General features: G+C 51.8%; 1 protein-coding gene across 3 annotated transcripts; it reads right to left on the reverse strand.

Annotated features, from left to right (window-relative positions):
* Positions 1–1013: 1013 nt before the first annotated feature.
* HADHB (hydroxyacyl-CoA dehydrogenase trifunctional multienzyme complex subunit beta) lies at positions 1014–19708 on the reverse strand. 3 transcript variants are annotated; one of them, XM_039710224.1, is made up of 16 exons: positions 19685–19708; positions 15786–16016; positions 15396–15437; positions 14520–14616; positions 13786–13830; positions 12779–12878; positions 11383–11470; positions 9733–9920; positions 7418–7598; positions 5529–5650; positions 3801–3880; positions 3674–3721; positions 3294–3381; positions 3138–3212; positions 2341–2505; positions 1014–1577 (listed from the first exon to the last, which is right to left on the reverse strand). In XM_039710224.1, exons 2-16 carry the CDS (start codon positions 15850–15852, stop codon positions 1542–1544), a joined length of 1422 nt encoding a protein of 473 aa, XP_039566158.1. In that variant the 5' UTR covers positions 15853–16016; positions 19685–19708; the 3' UTR covers positions 1014–1541. The 3 variants fall into 3 exon arrangements, with proteins under 3 accessions (XP_039566158.1, XP_039566157.1, XP_039566156.1); XM_039710223.1 differs by having other exon boundaries at positions 19554–19690; XM_039710222.1 differs by lacking the exon at positions 19685–19708 and adding an exon at positions 19463–19589.
* Positions 19709–19831: the final 123 nt, after the last annotated feature.

Below are 19831 nucleotides of genomic sequence, written 5' to 3' on the forward strand. Positions count from 1 at the left end.
TGCCCCCGCAGCCTGCAGGGGTTAAACCCCCCAAAGAACACCTGCAGGGTGGGCAGGGCACGGCTGGAGTGCCCAGCCCGGGAGGGATTCAACAGCCGCGTGGATGTGGCATTTGTGGGTCAGCGGTGGCCGCGGCAGCACGGGACTCAATGAGTTTTCTCAGTTTTCTTTTCCACCCTAAACGATTCTGTGGTTCTAAAGCAATCCCGGCCTTTCTCTGGCCTTGGCGGTTCCCCTCTCCCCCTGGAGCAGTGCTCTTGCACAAGATCTCCAAGGAAGAATAAACAGGACAGCCCGGGTGCTGCACCCATCCCTTATCTCAGCGGAGCGGGGCCGGGCAGCAGCTGGTGGGTGGCAGAAACTGCTTCTGTCACAAAAAGGACTCGAAGGTGCTTGTGAGGTGCTTTAGGAGAAACTCTGCTCCCTGGCAGGTGAGAGCAGCCACCCTCAGCATCACAAAGGCACGAGGAACAAGTGAAGAAAAGAACAAAGAAATTAAACAAAAGAACAAGGATCTTCTCTTCCCAATGCTTGGGAGAAGGACAGCCCGGCACACCTGAATATTGTCAAGACCTCAGAGCCCCTGGCAGGGCCTGGAGGGGCTCCAGGAGAGCTGCAGAGGGACTGGGGACAAGGCCTGGAGGGACAGCACACAGGGAATGGCTCCCACTGCCAGAGGGCAGGGCTGGGTGGGAGATTGGGAATGAGGAATTGTTCCCTGGCAGGGTGGGCAGGGCTGGCACAGGGTGCCCAGAGCAGCTGGGGCTGCCCCTGGATCCCTGGCAGTGCCCAAGGCCAGGCTGGACAGGGTTTGAAGAACAGTTTGGGACAGTGGAAGTGTCCCTGCCATGGCAGGGGTGGATTAGGTGATCTCTGCAAGCTCCTGCCCACTCACACCAGCTGTGATTCCGTGATTTCAGTGAGCCAACGCCTGGTGTCAGCTCAGAGCCTCCAGCACAGGAACAGTCCCCAAAGCATTTCACATGAAGGGAGGGAAAGAAAACAGCCAGAACTGGGTTTTGTCCTGATTTATTGCAGTTCCATCAGTGACATTCATTCGTCAGATGCAATTTGCTCATTCCAACAGCATTTGGACAGCGTGGAGCAAACTGCCCCCTCAGAGCCCAGCTCAGCCCCTGGGACTGACCCTGCTGCCCCACAGAGCTGCTCCTCCCCACAGCATTACCTCCCCTCTCAGCCCCCCCACCTCCACTGCTTCACGTGCTCCTGATCTCCAAACTTAATTCTCCATCCAGAGCTTTGGAATAACTTTTGTTCCCCCGTGGGAGAAATCCTGAAGGGTTACCAGAGGGATCAGACAGTTACAAGGAGCCTGCAGAGAGACTCAGAGCTGCGTTAACTGTTCCTCTCCTGGAAGTGGAATAGAGCGTGCTCATTAGATAAAAATTACTGGCTGAGTAGCTAAAAGGGATTGACAAAGGCCACAAATCCCCTCTCCAAGAAGGATTGGGTGTAGGATTTATTAGTGCATTGAAATGGCATCGCCAGGCACAGATGGAGGGACAGAGCTCCCAGGGCTGTTACTGGGGGTAGAGCTCCACGATCATCGCGTGACCCTGGGAACAGAGAGAGAAAAAACATCACAGAGACGGCTCATTAACAGAGACAAGACTAATTACTGCTGGCACAGACTCCCAGGCACAGCATGGAGAACATGAGCCACAGCAGCTGGACATGAGCCCAGGTGTGCCCAGGTGGACAAGAGGCCATTGGCCCCTGGGCTGTGCCAGCTCTGGGGTGGCAGCAGGGCCAGGGCAGTGCCCGTCCCCTGTGCTGGCACTGCTGGGGCACCTCCAGTGCTGGGGGCAGCTCTGGGCCCCTCCTGCCAGGAGAGACCTGGAGGGGCTGGAGCGTGTCCAGGGAAGGGAACGGAGCTGGGAAGGGAATGGAGCCCCAGGAGAGGCTGAGGGAGCTGGGAAGGGAATGGAGCCCCAGGAGGGGCTGAGGGAGCTGGGAAGGGAATGGAGCCCCAGGAGGGGCTGAGGGAGCTGGGAAGGGAATGGAGCCCCAGCAGAGGCTGAGGGAGCTGGCAAGGGGCTCAGCCTGGAGAAAAGGAGGCTCAGGGGGGACCTTGTGGCTCTGCACAACTCCCTGCCAGGAGGGGACAGCCAGGGGGGGTCGGGCTCTGCTGCCAGGGAACAGGGACAGGACTGAGTGGTGCTGGGGGCAGCCAGAGGTGCCTGAGGGAGCTGTGAACACGCAGCACCCAGAGCTGGGGTCACTAGGCAGGACTGCAGATTCCCAGCAGGATCAGCCCTGCTGTTGCTGCCCTCTCCCAAGGTTCCTCCCTCTCCCCAGGCTGGGGCACAGCACCATTACCTGCCCTCCTGCAGCACAGGCAGCCACCAGGCCGTACTGGCCCCCCTCCTTCTTCAGCCTGTGGGCAGCAGTGATGACCAGGCGGCAGCCGGTGGCCCCAAAGGGGTGTCCCAGGGACAGGGAGCCCCCCCAGGTGTTGAACTTGTCCAGGGGAGGGGCTCCAACCTGCGGGGACACAGAGGGACACACCCCATGTCACCAGGCTGGAAGGGGTGACACCTCATCCCCCCTAATCCCAACACTCAGCCTAAAGCAGCTCAGGATGTACATCCAGGTGAATGATGAGGGGATAAAACCACCCCAAAGGAGGCCCTGCTTCACCTGCAGCCCCTCAGGGGAGCCCTGCACTGTGCAAAGACTGAGCCCCTCTCAGTGTCCTCAGCACCCTCCTCTACAGGGATTGTGGCTCTGGATCTCCACCTCCTGCCGACAACAGGAACAGCATCCCAAAGAAATCTCATGTCCCAAAGAAACTGCATCAATTGGGATTTGCTAAGCCAAGCTCAAGGAGCATCACTGCTCCTCATAGGAGAGAGGCAGAACCTGGCTGTGCAGCACCAGCACTGCCAGCAGGGAGCCCAGGAACCCCAAAGTTTCACTGAACTGGAGAGAAAAGTGGCTCCAGAGGAGACATAGAGCTGCTCCCAGGGCTGGAGCCAGGCTGGGAGATCTGGGGGTGCTCACGTGTACAAGAGAAGGATCCAGGGAGAGCTCAGTGCTCCTTGCAGAGCTGCTGGAGAGGGGACAAGGGCCTGGAGGGGCAGGACAAGGAGGAAAATGTCCTGAGTGTGCCTTACCTTTGACTTCCTGCCCATGTAGTTCTGTGCAAACCAGTCTGAATCCATGGCTTTCAGGTTAGCCAGGATCTGGCCCTGCAAGGGAGGAGAGGGTGACATTGGGAATCACCCAAGGCAGATGGTTACAGGGAGCCATCCCAGCTTTAGAGCACTTACAGCAAAGGCCTCGTGGAACTCAAACACATCGATGTCACTCAGGCTGAGCCCGGCCTTCTCCAGCACTTTGGGAGTGGCATAGGTGGGGCTGAAGGAGGGAAGACACACCAGTCTTGCATCTGTGTTCCCTGCCAGCCCCATCTCCCCTTTCCACAGTCACATCCTTCTCTCTGGGCTCATGGCCCATCCCTGCTCAAGGGAGGCACAGCCCCCAGAGCTATTGCTGAGGTGCCCCAGCAAGCCTGGGGTGCTCCTGCCACTGCTGCTCTCCCACCTCATGAAGGCCTGGAGAGATGTAACATCTGCCAAAATCACATCACAGCAGGAGAGGGCTGTTGTGGGAGCAGGGGCTGTGGGGAATGCTCTCCATCTCCACCTACCCCAGGAGCAGCTGGTCCTTGGGATCCTGGGACACGTACACAAAATCCCTGTGCAGGAAAAGGGCTGTCAGTGCCAGGCAGAGGAGAGGGAAGCAGGAGCAGGGGTCACTGAAGCAGCCCCTCCTACCTTAGGTAGGCCTTTGGCTTGTAGCCCATGGCCAGGGCCTTCTCCTCAGACATGATCAGCATCGCCGACGCTCCGTCAGTCTGGAATGGGCAGGGAGAAACCAGGTGAGGGGTGAGGGAGCTGCACACAAGGAGCCACACAGCCCCCAGAAAGAGAGGATCTGAACATCAGCAGAGCCTCTAGGACACCCCACAACAACAGGGACCAAAGGACAAGGCTGCTGGATTGAGAGGATGGAGGGATGGATGGTCACTGATGATGCCAGCACACACAGTACTGAACATCTCCTCACAGCCCACGGGCACAATTCCCCCTGTCCCACCCAGGACAGAGGAGCCTGAAAGCCCTGCTAGGCCTGGGACAAGCTGGTGACCCCAAACACTCAGCTGTCCTCCCAGTTCCATCCCAAAAATGAGAATAATTCTAGGATGATACAAGCCCCAGGCTCACCACATGACAAAAATGTGGGTTATTATTAAACCCATTTATTGTGGGTTTGGCACATCAAATCATGGAATGGTTTGGGTTGGAAGGGACTTTAAATCACATCCAGTTCCACCCTCCAGCCATGGGCAGGGACACCTTCCACTATCCCAGGTGGCTCCAAGTGCTCACAGTTTTCAGCTTTGATGTATTCTCCATACATTTGTAGCTTTGTAGACTGTTAAATGCTTAGGTATAACTTCCAGTTCTTTTCCAGCACCGAACAAACTCATACTGATGCACTCCTAAAATATTGTTTAGTTTTTCCTGTTACTCCTCCAAGGACTTTTGTTTTGCACAGTGCAATCACAAAAGGTAAGGTAGGAGATGGGGAGGAGAGATCCCATGGGGCAGAAGCCAGGGGGGAATCACTTAACCAACTCTCCTCTAACTGGACAATATTGGCTGGATATTCTAACTGCACCACCTTGTATGAAATGGTACAAATCTAATTCAGGATGTGGATTTTTGCCACATTCTGTACCTGAAGGTTTTTCAAGGAAAGGTTTGTTTTTATATTGTCATTCTAATGTTGTCTGGAAAAGTTTGTGTTCTACTTCCAGGCATCACAAGCCCCATCCAGCCTGGCCTTGGGCACTGCCAGGGATCCAGGGGCAGCCACAGCTGCTCTGGGCACCCTGTGCCAGGGCCTGCCCACCCTGCCAGGGAACAATTCCCAATTCCCAGTATCCCATCCAGCCCTGCCCTCTGGAAGTGGGAAGCCATTCCCTGTGTCCTGTCCCTCCAGAGCTGTGGCTGCCCCTGGATCCCTGGCAGTGCCCAAGGACAGGCTGGATGAGGTTTGGAGCACCCTGGGATAGTGGAAGGTGTCCCTGCCATGGCAGGGGTGGCACTGGATGAGCTTTAAGGTCCCTTCCAACCCAAACCATTCCAGGATTCTGTGAAGTTCACACTAAACCTACTGACTTCAGTTGTACAATGTGACAACCCCATCCTAGGACAGAATCCCTGCAAGGGCTTTTCAAGGATTGACCCTCATGAAGCAGCTACAGAGAAGCAAACAGGTCAAACATCCCAAAACTTCAGAGCTTTCATTATGGATTTTAAAATTAAACAATCCAATACCCAAATCCAATACCCAAATCCACCAGACTGCAACAGGGTTCCAAGTTACACCTGGAAAATCTGGAAATTAAAAGGCTCATTCCCAGATGATACCAGCTAAGGGAGGCAGAAGGTGCACAGTGCTCCCCTCTGGCTGACAGTGCTGGGAACAGGAATTACCAGGAAGGAGGAGTTGGCTGCTGTCACTGTCCCATAGGGCTTGACAAAGGCTGGCTTCAGTTTTCCCATCTGCTCCAGGGAGGACGGGCGGATCCCATTGTCTTTGGTAACTGTGTCTTTGCCTGGTGAAGGGAAAAAAAGTACATTTTAACTACAAAAATCAGCCATGCACAAGGATTTCATCATCAGGACTCATGGGAGGAAAAGAAATCAGAAAATTGTGGGGTTAGGACAAGCGTGAGGAGGGAAAAAAGGAAAATGTGTTTGTGGCATCAGGATACTTAATATGACTAAAAATAACACTTAAAATTGAAGCTACCTCACTTTTCCTCAGATGACAGCAAAAACAAAGTGCTGCCATCTGTTTACTAGAAGGAAAAATTACCACATGGGAAACCCAGTTGAGAAAAGAATTTAAATTTAGGTTGAAAAGCCTAAATGGAGAACTGGCCTTAAATCAGTTTACATTTACATGCTGTGCTTGAGGAATAAACAGCACTGGGAAAATCCAAATATATCCAACTGCTAAATAAGCCTGTTAAGAAAAAGTACTAACTGTATCATAAAGATCACATGGAAGCATGGATCTACAAGGAAAATTTCTCCAGGACACCAATTAGAGTTCAGACACCAGCCCATGGAAGGGCAGCTTGAAGGTTCTCCCCAGATTATTTCACCTCCCAGCAAGGAGTGTGAGGCCTGGTGACCTGGAACCTGCCACATTCCAGCTCTTCCCATCCAGCACCTGATTACCAGACTGGGATTTGTGTTTGTTGTTGATATTCTGGGATATAAAGGTGGTTCCTCTTGCCTGGTGGAAGAGCAGGGGGATTCCATGTCCAACTGTCCTGATTTTCCTTGCTCTGTCACCTCATTGGCACAGATGTGGGGTTGGCAAGAAAAAATTTACATATGTAAAGGTAAGGCAGAGGGCAGGGTTAGATGGGGATTTTGAAGGAGTTTTGAATGAGTTAGAGAGGGAATCTCTGAGCTTTTTAGATGATGTGGTTTGTTTTTCTTATCTTCTACGTAGGCATGAAGGGTGAGTTCTGCTCACATCTTCACTGCGTGGCTCAGAAGGTCACAAGACCTTTTAAGGAGTTCTTGACCAATAAAACACTGCCAACAAGGATATTTATGGTTTTGGCCCAATCCTTAAATATTTTTGGCCCAATCCTTAAATATTTTATTCATGGACTCGTGCTACAGGGTAAACTTTCTTAGCCAATCATGTTATGACACACAAGCCTACAGTACTGCACTCTAAACTTGTTTACCTTTGTAACTACTTTATTTTTTCTACATCTTAAACTGTAAACTTTCCTTTACTTAGCTTAACATGTCTCTGCTCTAAACTATAAATCCACATTCTCACTTTTAGCACTTAAGTTTGGAAGCTTTTTCTAAGGTTTCAGATCAAATCCTGTGTTTAATTCTAAGCTTTAGCTTAGAGGCCCAAAGTTCTGAGAAATCCTTGCATTTCAGGTTCCAGCAGGGTCAGATGGGATATTGGGAAGGGTATTGGCAAGGGTATTGGGAAGGACACTGGGAAGGATCTCTTCCCTGGGAGGGTGGGGAAGGGCTGGGATGGAATTCCCAGAGCAGCTGTGGCTGCCCCTGGATCCCTGGGAATGTCCAAGGCCAGGTTGGACATGGGGGACCACCCTGGAACAGTGGAAGGTGCCAGGGCTGGAATTGGGTGATGTTCAATATCCCTTCCCACCCAAACCATTCCATAGTTCTGTTTTTACACCTTCAGCTACCCCGTTTACAAACACCTCCCCGCGCCAGCAATTCTCCAGTGACAAACATCCTGACAAAAACCACCCAGACTCCCCAGCACTGCCTGGAGCTGCCCCCAGCAGTGAGTGCCCCCCTGGCACTGTCACCTGGCACTTTGAAGGGCACCACGTCCTGCAGCAGCCCCTCGTCCTGGGCTTTCTTGGCCAGCGTGTGGGAGCGCAGCGCGTACTCGTCCTGCTCCAGGCGCGAGACGCCGAAGGCGGCGGCCAGGCGGTCGGCAGAGTGCCCCATGGTCTCGCTGGTGGAGAACTCTGCCACAGCTGGGAGCTGCCACCAGGGAGGGAGAGTCAGCACAGCTGGGGGAAAACCCTCCTGGGAGCACGCAGAGCTGAGCCCCACGGGCAGACAGAGGCCGTTCCCTTTGTTAATTAGCACACGGCAATCAGACCACAACAGAAATGCGTCAGAGAAACCAGCCCTTTCCAAGATTTTGGATAAAAACCAAGGTCCAGGCTGCTGCTTACTGCAGGGGTTCCAGAACTGCCTAGAGAGCAGCTGCCTGTACATTTAACAGGGGGTCTTAGGTTGGAAATTCTATTCTATTCTATTCTATTCTATTCTATTCTATTCTATTCCTGTCTGTGGGGCACTTATCTCCTGTTCACTGGGCAGTTTTCTTTATCTCTTCCACAACCAATCCTCCCTCCAGGAGATTGTCACTGTCATATCTTCTGAAAAATCTCTTTGTCCAGGACTTTGCTCCTGGGAAGCTGAGAAGCTTCAGAGAAAAATGAAAACGGTATTATCTGATTTGCTTCTCCTGTGTTTTGTTGCTCTGGAATGTGATTTGTACATTGTTTACCAACAGGTGCTTGTTTCATTGGTTTCATGTGAATTGTTTTTACTTAATGACCAATCACAGCCAAGCTGTGTCAAGACTCTGAAGAGAGTCACAAGTTTTTAATCATTATCCTTTAGCCTTCTGTCTGTATCCTTTCTCTATTCTTTAGTATAGTTTAGTATAGCATAATAATAATAATAATAATAATAATAATAATAATAATAATAATAATAATAAATATATAATTATAATATATTATATAATAATTATAATATAATAATATATAATATAATATTATATAATATAAATCATTATTTAATAGAATATAGATAATATAATGTAATATAGATCATTAATGTAATATAGATCAGCCTTCTAAGAACATGGAGTCAGATTCATCATTTCCTCCCCACAACAGGGGTCTCAAAAATACCAGGGCTGAGCCACCATGGGATGGGACTGTGCCACCACCCTGACCCACAGGGGTCAACTCCTATTCTGACTCTGTCACTGTTGTTTTTATTTGTTTGCACTATTGCATTTGTATTTTTAATTTTCCTAGTAAATAACTGTTATTCCTATTCCCACATCTTTGCCTGAGACACCCTTAAATTCAAAGTCTTCATCATAATTTGGAAAGAGAGGGTTTACATTTTCCATTTCAAGGGAGGCTGGCTCCTTCCTTCCTTAGCAGACACCTGTCTTTTCAAACCAAGACACAGAGAATCCATGACAAAGGGTGACCAGACCTTTTGGATTCAAACACCACATCCTGAGACCTCAAAACTCCTTGTCAGACACCTCCTCATCCACAAGCAGAGCTCAGAGGTGATCTTGGCTTAGTTTTAGTTCTTCCAGCAGCACTCAGGAAATCCCTGCATGCATTCAAGTCTGGCATTTTCATATCTCATGTGGATTTGGGATGTCTGCTCTGCCACACTTAACCTGGGCTTTGCTGCCCTCACTAAAGGGAATTACATGGATGCAGTTTCCATGTGGAGAGCTCACAGGGCGGGAGGAGGAAAGTGCTGCCCCTTTCCATCCTCACCACGTTTTAATTCACCCCCCATAGCCCCCAGGACAGAGCAGTGGCTCACTCTGCTCCTGACATGACCCTGTGGATGCTCTTTAGGGGAGATGAACACATCCAGCCCCTGGCAGGATTTGGCCAGGAATAGGACTCATAAGGCATATATAATCAAATTAATCAAATTCATATACTGAGGATATTCCTAATACTAAAGGGGTTACTGCTATTATGTAGTAAAATTCCTCTGACCCTAGAATTCTTCTGACACTTCAGAATAACCTTTATACTTATGGGAAAAAACTTTTCTGTCATCTGCAGCACAGTTTGTCCAGGAGTAGCAGAAGGAGGTTTTGCACTAAGCTGGGTTTACTGAAGATGAACATGTGTGAAGGAAAAGCAGAGGCCCAAATGCTCTGAGATGCTTGAATCAGTGATTTAACCCAAAGCAGAGGACAGAGATTGGTCATGGTGAACCCCAGGAGCCACCTCACCCATCTTAAATCCTCTCCATCAAGGCCAAAAAAATTACCTGTTCACACATTCTAAACCAGTTCACTAAACCTCTAAATGCCTGAAAAACCAAAAAATACCTCAGGAGCAAAGTAGTCGGGGCGGATTTTGGAAATGAGGGAGAGCTTCTGTCCCAGGGTCTTGGCTCTGTTCAGGGTCAGCATGGTCTTCCTCATCTTCCTGCTGTGGCGGATGGGGACGTCGGACATGAGCTCCACGCCGCCGGCCACCACCACGTCACACTGGCCAGCTGCAATCATCCCCACGCCTGCAAGGACAGGAACACTGCCAGGGCAGGGCCACTCACCCCTTGCTGGAGCCTTGGCTGCTGAGAATGACAGACTTTCTGTGCTGGCAGACTCTGACCCCCAGGAGAGCATTGCATTTGACCTGGAGAAGGCTTCCAGAATTGATTTGGAGCACTGGGATTGTGGGTGTGGAGTTGGTTAGAAGTGTGTGATAGCACAGGGTGGAAAACTTAGAGTTTGGAGTTTTAGAATAATATATATGGGGCAAGATGAAGGTTTTGGGGCAGAGGCTGCTCCTCCTTCTTCACCTTCTCCATGGGTTTTAGGTGGTATTTTGTGACTGGACAGAAAAGCCCACGCTGCAGACTTCAAGGGATTGGGTTAAAAGTGAAAATAATTTAGGTGTCATTTCTTAATTGGATAATTTAGCCTTCAAAGACCCTGTAACAAGAGACAGTTGGCTATTTTGTTAGTGAAGAAGTGCAGAACTCACTGCTGTGAGACTCTAACATGGGTAAGAAATAATAAACACCTGAGTGAATGTGAATTATCCTCTCAAGTGCCTTCAATCCTGACCTCAACAGGGAAAAAGGGAAGCTGAAAACAGGTACCCCGACAGAGCCCTGGCCACTCCTGCACTCCTCCTACAGCCCCTGGCCATGGCTGGGTTACACATGAGCTGCTGTCACTTGGCTGCCACTTGTCCTTGTCACACAGAGCATGGAGGGAAGGACAGTGCCAGTAGTTTGAGCTGTGTCTCCATTTTTTAGCCCTGGTTAGGCTAAGCCAAAGATAAAAGGAGCAACTTTCTCACCATGGTCAGTCTTTACCTCCCAGACAAACACAGACATTGGGCAGAGACACTGCTGCAGGCCTACAGCAGACACTCAGTTCATGTTGTATTTTGCTGGCTAAAAAACTTCCACAGAATCGCTGAGGGTGGAAAAGACTTCCCAGACCATCAAATCCAACCTGTGACTGACCTACAGAATCACTGAGGGTAGAAAAGACCTCCCAGACCATCAAATCCAACCTGTGACTGATTTCCACCTTGTCACCAGCTCAAAGCACTGAGTGTCATGTCCAGGAATTCCCCAGACACTTCCAGGGATGGGGACCCCACCATTCCCTGGGCAGCTCCTTCCAGTGCCTGACCAATCTTTCCATGGAGAAATTCCTCCTGATGTCCATCCTGACCCTCCTCTGGCACAGCTTGAGCCTGCTCCTTCTCATCCTGTCCCTGTTCCCTGGGAGCAGAGCCTGACCCACCCTTGGTGTCCCCTCCTCTCAGGGAATTGTTCAGAGCCACAAGGTTCCCCCTGAGCCCCTTTCCTCCAGGCTGAATAACTCCATTTTTCCTCCCATTGCAGCATTTCTTCAGTTGTTTTTTTTTACATTCACAAGCAGTGCCAGTTGAATAAAGGCTATAAAAGAATTCCCAAGCTCCCTCAACCCCACAGCTTGTTCTTGCAGCCCACATACCTGTGGTCATGGCCTGGTTTGAGGAAATACAGGCCATGGTGACGGTGTGGGCTGGAGTTTTGTCAGAGAACCCCGCTCCCAAGGCAGCCTAAAACAACAAGAGGGGTGTTAAACCTACAGCTGCTGCTCCCAGGCCAGAGCTGCCCCTGCCCAGCACACCTTGCCAGGTGGAGATGAAGATAAACACATGGAGTTTTCATCCAGTTAATTATGGCAGCAGCTCTTCCCCTCCCCAGACTCTGGAGAAGGAGCTGAGGCCACGCTCAGAACAGTCACTGCCCCTCCACATTTTTTAACAGAGACAACATTTAAAAAAAACCACATCAAATTAAAAAAAAAAAACCACATCAAAAGAACCTCCAACTACTCAACACCAAATTTGCTTCACCTTATTGGCAAAGCCAACATGTGAAAAGGGTGATTTAGACCACTCAGCAAAAGGCTGAGTGGCTTCACAAAGAGCAGCAAACTGCAGAAAAAAAAAAAAAAAAAAACACATCAAAAGAACCTCCAACTACTCGACACCAAATTTGCTTCACCTTATTGGCAAAGCCAACATGTGAAAAGGGTGATTTAGACCACTCAGCAAAAGGCTGAGTGGCTTCACAAAGAGCAGCAAACTGCAGAGCAGTGACTCATCTGAGACCTTCCCTACTTGGGATGTGGCCAAGTAGATGAAAGTTCAGCAGTTGTTCCCAAGTTAAAATTACCCTGCAGCCCCATCTGACTGGCAGGTGACCAAAGGCAGGGCTTGCATCCACGAGGCTGAGGCTGCACAGGGAGCCCAGTTACATCATGGATTTATCCAGGTGCAGAGGCTGCAGGTTAGCAAAGACCAGGCTGCCTGGCACATGACTCCAGAGGATCAGCTGCTCTGGGATAATACAGGAATTGTGTTTTCTGGCTGGTGGAACAAAGCACAGCAAAGCTGCTCCACTTCAAACCTGAGAATGCTGTGTCTGAGCAGGCAGCTCAAATGAATAAATAAATACCACAAGAAAGCAAACCCTCACTGCACACTCTGCTCCTCCCAGGATATTGGGGAAGGCAGTGCTTAATCCAACTGGTGTTTAGGAGCTGAGGGATCAGCAATTCTCAACAAAACTTTCCTTTGCAGGGAAGAATCAAGCAGGGGCTCCACAGCATTGAAATATGAGAATCTGATTTAAAAATGATGCTAAATTAAATCTGTAGCAGATTTCAACAGAGAATCCCAAAATAATTTTCCTTATAATCCCAGGAACTCATTTAACAGACAATTCTACACAACTATTTCATACTTTAAAATCATATATAAACAAACAATAATAATGGGAAATAATCTTTAGCAAGGATCTGTCATTTTCAGAGCAGTTGCAGAAATCAGACTCCCAGGGGAATGCTGCACAGAACCCACCTCTCTGGCAACATTACTGGTTTTCACCTCCTGGATAACCGTGCCATAAACAATGTAATCAACAACATCCCTTGGGACACTGGTCCGGGTCAGCAGGCCCCTAAGGAGAGGATCAAAATAAAGGGAATTTGCAACACATAAATAAAAAGCTCTCCAACATCCTCTTCCTGCCAGCTTGGCTGCAGAACAAGGCAACAGCAGAGCCACAGCTTCTGTGCCCCCCTCAGAAGAAATCTCATGTGCATGTGGGCCCCGTGGGGAGTGTAGCTGATTATGGGCTGCAATCAATCTTGGTGATAATTTCATTATAAATCATGACAGAACTTCATTAAAGCAACTACTTTATAGCACTTACACCTCTCCTTCCACAAAACAGCTCACAGAATCACCAAATCCCAGAAAGGTTTGGGTGGGGATGGAGCTCAAAGCTCATCCAGTGCCCCCCCCAGCCATGGCAGGGACATTTCCCTTGTCCCAGGGTGCTCCCAGGGTCCAGCCTGGCCTTGGGCACTGCCAGGGATGGGGCAGCCATCTCCAGGCTTCTCCAAGCCTTCTCTCTTCTCCAGAGCACTTTGCTCTGCCTCTCAACAGAACAAACCCACTGCTAATGACCCTCAGAACAGGAGGGTTACAGAATTAGCTCAATATCCTTGTTGTCACTTCATTTCCTCTGTGTTGCCCAGGTTGTTTTTCCCACCAGATGCCCACCAGGTGTGAGCACACCTCAACAGCAGCTCTGATGTCTGTGTCTGGACAGCTACAGCTGGGAATCAAATTCACTACAAATTGTCACCACCAGCATCTCTTTGCATCAACACCAACCTACTGAAAACCCCCAAAACAACACAAACCCCACTGCTTTAAGCCACCCACTACTGTGGAGGGAGGCCAGGGAAAATAAAGGACCTGAACTGTTCAGAACTAAGCCCATAGCCTTGGCTCTGTAACCCTAAAGCCTCAGCAGTTTAACAAGAATTCTGAGCCCCTCCAATGTTCCATTTACTTACTGCAGTGCTGCTCTGGCTAAGTCATGTGGCATCAGATCAGCATACCTGGAGGGTGAAGAGCAGAGGAAGAAACTCAGAGGTGTGAGAAATCAGTGCAGAATTCTCAGTACAGAAATCAGGACAGAATTCTCATATGAAGGGATGGACCAGAAATGCTCCACTGAGCTTCTGAGCAAACATTTCAAGGAATCACAGATTGGTTTGCATTGGAAGAGACACTAAATTTCATTCAGTGCCCCCCCCAGCTCTCCCAGCCTGGCTCCAGAGCAGAGGGGCTGCAATCACTGCACTAAACCCACAGAAAAGCAGCAGGGAGCAGATAAAGAAATCCCTTCTCCATCCTAACAGTCAGGTGTGGCTCTAGTTCAGCTCTGGATTTGGTGGCACAACAATCCAGGAAAAAGAGCCTACAGCAGATTCTTGGCCCCTGTCCTGCCAGTTCTGTCAAACTTCTTGCTTCATCTGCTATAAATTCTCCAACTGCTTCCTCTAGACATGCTCCATAAATCCTTACTCTTCCCAGGATTCAAACACAGGAACAACCTTCTTCAAACCACACTCCTGCACTAAATAAACTGGAATAACTGCAGCAGCCCAACTCAGGGCACCTCCTGAGCCTTTAGGCCCCAAGAATAACTACATCAAAATAAAGAAGTGAGATTTTTCACAGGAAGAGCAGAGTTTTAACCAAGTCAGGGGGTGTTTTCTGGGCTTCACTCCTCTCTGATACTCACGTGGTGCCAGACTGCAGAAAGGGAATGCGGACACCCTCCACCACCACCACATTCTTCACCCCAGTTTTGCCCAAGCTCTTCTTAGTCTTTGGCTGGGCTGTGAAGAGAGAAGTGATGGTGACAAGAATATCAGCAATTTTCATATAGATCCTGCAAAGACTTGTAGAAAACAAAGAAAAATGTCCTTTTTTGGTGTGTAAGTGAAAGGCAGGGAAGGTGGGACACCTGAGTTGGAATCTTGGAATGGTTTGGGTAGGAAGGGACCTCAAAGCTCATCCTGTGCCCCCCCTGCCATGGGCAGGGACAACTTCTGCTATCCCAGTGTGCTCCAAGCTCCACCCAACCTGGACTGGAACACTTCCAGGGATGGAGCCTGTGCCTCATCACCCTCACAGCCAAGAATTTCTTCCTAATGGGAAGAAATTCTCTTCCCAGTAGGAAAGGTTTGAGACAAGGGATATCATGACCCAGCATCATTCCACAGGCCAGTGCCAGGACAAAATTCCAGCACTGTCTGGAGATTCCTTCAGGCTCTTTCCAAAGCCCAGGGGATGATGGGGAGCTGCTGTTCAGGCCTGTTCCCAAAATCCCAAAGCCTGAGTCACCTGAGCAACCCCCACAGTGAACCCAGAGCATGGATCACCCCAACCACTCACTGTGGGCTGTGACTAAAAACTGGGAATGGCTGCAGGGAGCCAGGGCACTCAGGGGATGAGAGGACTCTGCTGCAAACACTGGTTTGCCTGAAGTTTTCCTTGCTTGCAGCTTTTAGGAACACCTGAACCACTCTGCATTCTGCTCCATTTCTAAGATTTAAGCTTTCAAAACAGCCCTGTGTAGCACAGACCCACTGAGATTCTGGTGTTTTCCCCTTACCTGCAGCTTGGAACTGTGAGGAGCAGCTGAGTGATCGAGTGACTGGAAAACAAGAAAGGGGAAAAAAGAAAAAAAAGTCAGGAAAAGTTCTAGTCTCTGCAGGAAAGGTTAGAAAAGCAAATAATGTCACTGTAACGCACCTGCCCACCTGTGGGGTGGTTTACTCTGTCCAGAAACCTGACACACTTTCTGTTACCTGTTAACTCAAGACTCCTCCCCATATGATGCAGGAAGGGACAAACAAGGCAACAATGTAATTGGGATTAAAAAATAAAACACTGTCAGCCTTTGAAAGGTGAGAACAGGGCAGGTTCAGACCCCAGCATCCATTCCAAACCCAACACTTCAACCAGAGGCTTATGCCCACCAATAAAAGCCAAAGATACTCACAGGCCCCAGCAGCCCAGGCTGAGGACACGGGGAGGTTCCTCAGGGCAGAGCTCAGCATGGAACTCATTTTGGGATCTTGGGCTCAGTCCAAGCTGCTCTGTCCAGAACAATCCCAAGGGAAGAGTCCTGCCTGCCTCACACAGAGCCAGCAAGGTGAGGGGCACACACTCCAAGGGCAGCAGCAGGAGCACAGGGAATCACCTCCCACCACGCTCAGAGCCTGGTTTGTGCCTGTGAATAAAAACTGCCCAGTGAGCTTCTCAATTCCCTCCACTTCCCACTGGAAACTTGTCCCAGTGCCCAGGCAGGCTGCTGCCAGCAGCACCTCCTGACAGCAGCAGTGTCCTTGGCACCCCTGCCCTCTGTCAGCTCCTGGTGCCAGCCTGAGCAGCTCCTGTTCATCCCCGTGGCAAACAGAGCAAGTTCAGGTCCTCCACCCCCAAAAACCCCTCTGCAGCTTTCCCAAATTTCCTACAAACAAACCCTCATCTGCAGGTTTTATCGCCCAGGGATGGCCCTCACAGCTCCAGGACTTGGGATCCATGCCAACATTTATCTCCTGTCACACTTTGGGGTTCAAACCTTGGCACTTTCTCTCCCAAGCACAAAGTTTCTTTCCATGGAGGGGCACAGGAACACCCACAGTCCCAAACCCAGCCCTCTGCAGCTCCCCAAAACTCAGCACAAGCTGCCAGTCACCCCCTTTGACACCTCCCAGCTGCAGCTCCACACCTGGAAGGTGCCCCTTCCCAGCCAAGGCTCCCTTTGCCAACAAAGATCCCAAAACCCAACCTTTCCAAAGCATCCTGCTCCTCCTCCACCTGTGCCAACCTCCCTCCCCACACCTGATCCAGGTTTTTCCCTGAATTTTCCCTGCCCAGCTGACAGAAGTTTCTCCCAGGTGTAACTTCCTCCTCCCTCCTACAGTGCACCCCCCAAACCCCTCATTTTTGGTGCTCCCCTGGCACCCCAAGGGCTCAGCCCTGCCTGCACAAACCACTGGGGCAAAGCTCCTTGCAGAGCCAGGATTTGCCTGGATTCCACAGCAGAGCCGGGCTCCGTGACCCTCAGGGATCCCTTCCAACTCAGGATAATCCCCAATTCCACAAACAGCCCCTGCTTCCCTCCTGTCCCCACTGACACTTTCACAGGGCAGCACCATCACCCCGGGACCCCCAGCCCCCACCCCAAACACACCCGTGCTGCTCTCAGCCACCCCCAAAACCCCCTTGTCCACCCAGGACCAACCCCTGGGTCCCTTCATCCATCCAGGACAGATCCCCAAGCCCTCCTCAGCTTTTCTCAGCCCCTCTACCCCATCCATTGGAACGAACCCCCCAACTCCCCTCACTTCCACCCAGAACAAGTGCCCTGACTCCCCTTACTTCCATCCAGAATGAGCCCCCTGACTCCCCTCACTGCTCCTTCTCTATCTAGGATGATCTAGAACAAACCCCCCGACTCCCCTTGCTCCCACCTAGAATGAACCCCCCAACTCCTTTTACTTCCATCTGGAATGAGCCCCCTGACTCCCCTCCCTTCTATCCAGAATGAACCCCCCAACTCCCCTGACTTCCACCCGGAACGAGCCCCCTGACTCCCCTCCCTTCTATCCAGAATGAACCCCCCGACTCCCCTCACTCCCACCCAGACTGAGCCTCCCAACTCCCCTCACTTCCACCCAGAACGAGCCCCCTGACTCCCCTCACTGCTCCTTCTCTATCTAGAATGAACCCCCCGACTCCTCTCACTCCCATCTGGAACGAATCCCCCGACTCCCCTCACTTCTATCCAGAACAAACCCCCCGACTCCCCTCACTGCTGTCTATCTAGAACGATCTAGAATGAGCCCCCCGACTCCCCTCACTCCCACTCAGAATGAACCCCCCAATTCCCCTTCCTTCTATCCGGAATGAACCCTCCCAACTCCCCTCATTTCCATCCAAAATGAGCCCCCTGACTCCTCTCACTTCCATCCAGAAGGAGCCCCCCAACTCCCCTCATTTCCATCCAAAATGAGCCCCCTGACTCCCCTCACTTCTATCCAGAACAAACCCCCTGATTCTCCTCACATCTCCCCGTCCATCCAGACCAAACCCCCCCAACTCCCCTTACTTCCATCCAGAACAAACCCCTGACGAGCCCCCTGACTCCCAGCCAGAACGAGCCCCCTGACTCCCCTCACTGCTCCTTCTCTCAAAATCAGCCCCCTGATTCCCCCCCCTTCTATCCAGAACAAACCCCCTGATTCTCCTCACATCTCCCCGTCCATCCAGACCAAACCCCCCCAACTCCCCTTACTTCCATCCAGAATTAACCACCCTGACTCCCCTCATTTCCATCCAAAATGAGCCCCCTGACTCCCCTCACTTCTATCCAGAACAAACCCCCTGACTCCCCTCACTGCTCCCCACCTATCTGGGATCGCTCCCCAACTCCCCTCACTGCTTCCTCTCTATCTAGAACGATCTAGAATGAACCCCCTGACCCCCCTTACTTCCATCCAGAATTAACCACCCTGACTCCCCTCATTTCCATCCAGAACGAGCCCCCTGACTCCCCTCACTGCTCCCTGTCTCCCTGGAACAATCTAGAACAAAGCCCCGAGGCCCCTGACTTCCATCCAGAACAAACCCCCCGACTCCCCTCGCTGCTCCCTGTCTATCTAGAATGAGCCCCCCGACACCCCTGACTTCCATCTGCTTCCTCTCTATCTAGAATGATCTAGAATGAACCCCCTGACACCCCTTACTTCCATCCAGAATTAGCCACCCCGACTCCCCTCATTTCCATCCAGAACAAGCCCCCTGACTCCCCTCACTGCTCCCTGTCTCCCTGGAACAATCTAGAACAAAGCCCCGAGGCCCCTGACTTCCATCCAGAACAAACCCCCCGACTCCCCTCACTGCTCCCTATCTAGAACGAGCCCCCCGACACCCCTGACTTCCATCCGGAATGAAACCCTCGACTCCCCTCACTCCCACTCAGAATGAACCCCCCGATTCCCCTCACTTCCATCCAGAAGGAGCCCCCCAACTCCCCTCACTTCTCCCCACCCATCTGGGATCGCTCCCCGACTCCTCTCACTGCTCCCCGTCCATCGGAACGACCCCCTGTCTCTCCTTACTTCCATCCAGAACGAGCCCCCCCAACTCCCCTCATCTCCATCCAAAACAAGCCCCCCGACTCCCCTCACTTCCATACGAAAAAAACCCCCCTGACTCCCCTCACTTCCATCCAGAACGAGTCCCTCGACTCCCCTCACTACTCCCTGTCTATCTAGAATGATCTAGAATGAACCCCCCGACTCCCCTCACTTCCATCCGAAACAAACCCCGCTGACTCCCCTCACTCTTCCCCGTCCATCCAGAACAAACCCCCGACTCCCCTCACTCCCACTCAGAATGAACCCCCCGACCCCGCTCACTTCCATCTGGAACAGCTCCCCGATTCCCCTCACGTCTCCCCGTCCACCAGAACGAACCCCCGGCCTCCTCTCACTGCTCCCCCTCCATCGGAACGAGCCCCCCGGCTCCCCTCACGTCTCCCCGTCCACCCGGGACCGCCGCCCGCTCTCCCTCCATCCTTCCCCCGCCCGCTGAGGAGCGACCCCCGATCCTCCGCTCCAGCCCGGACCGAGCCGCCTACCCCTAACCCCCGGCACCGACTCCTCTCACCTTCCCCACACTCCCGCGCATCCAGGACGGAGCCCTTGGCTGTTCTGTCCCGTCCTGTCCCCTCCCGTCCCCGTCCGCTCCCGCCGCTCACCTCCGCCCTCACCCCGCTCTGCCACCGCCGCGCCGCCACTCACCAAGGGCCCCGCTCCCCCCCACACCCTCCGGCCTGCCCGCCGCACGCCTGACCCACACCCTCCCTCCGCCGCCGCTCCGCAGCCCTACCCCGGCTCCTCTCGCAACCCGCTCCGGCTCGGCGTGGATTAAAAACACCCGAGACACCACGGAGAGCGGAGGAGAAGGAGGCAGCGGTGTGTTGGCGGCGGTGAAGCGCGCGGGCAGCGCGGCGGGCGGGAGCGGGCGGGGCAGCGT

The sequence above is a fragment of the Passer montanus genome, unplaced genomic scaffold, assembly GCF_014805655.1.
Source record: "Passer montanus isolate IOZ18808 unplaced genomic scaffold, ASM1480565v1 scaffold225, whole genome shotgun sequence".
Taxonomy (NCBI): domain Eukaryota; kingdom Metazoa; phylum Chordata; class Aves; order Passeriformes; family Passeridae; genus Passer; species Passer montanus.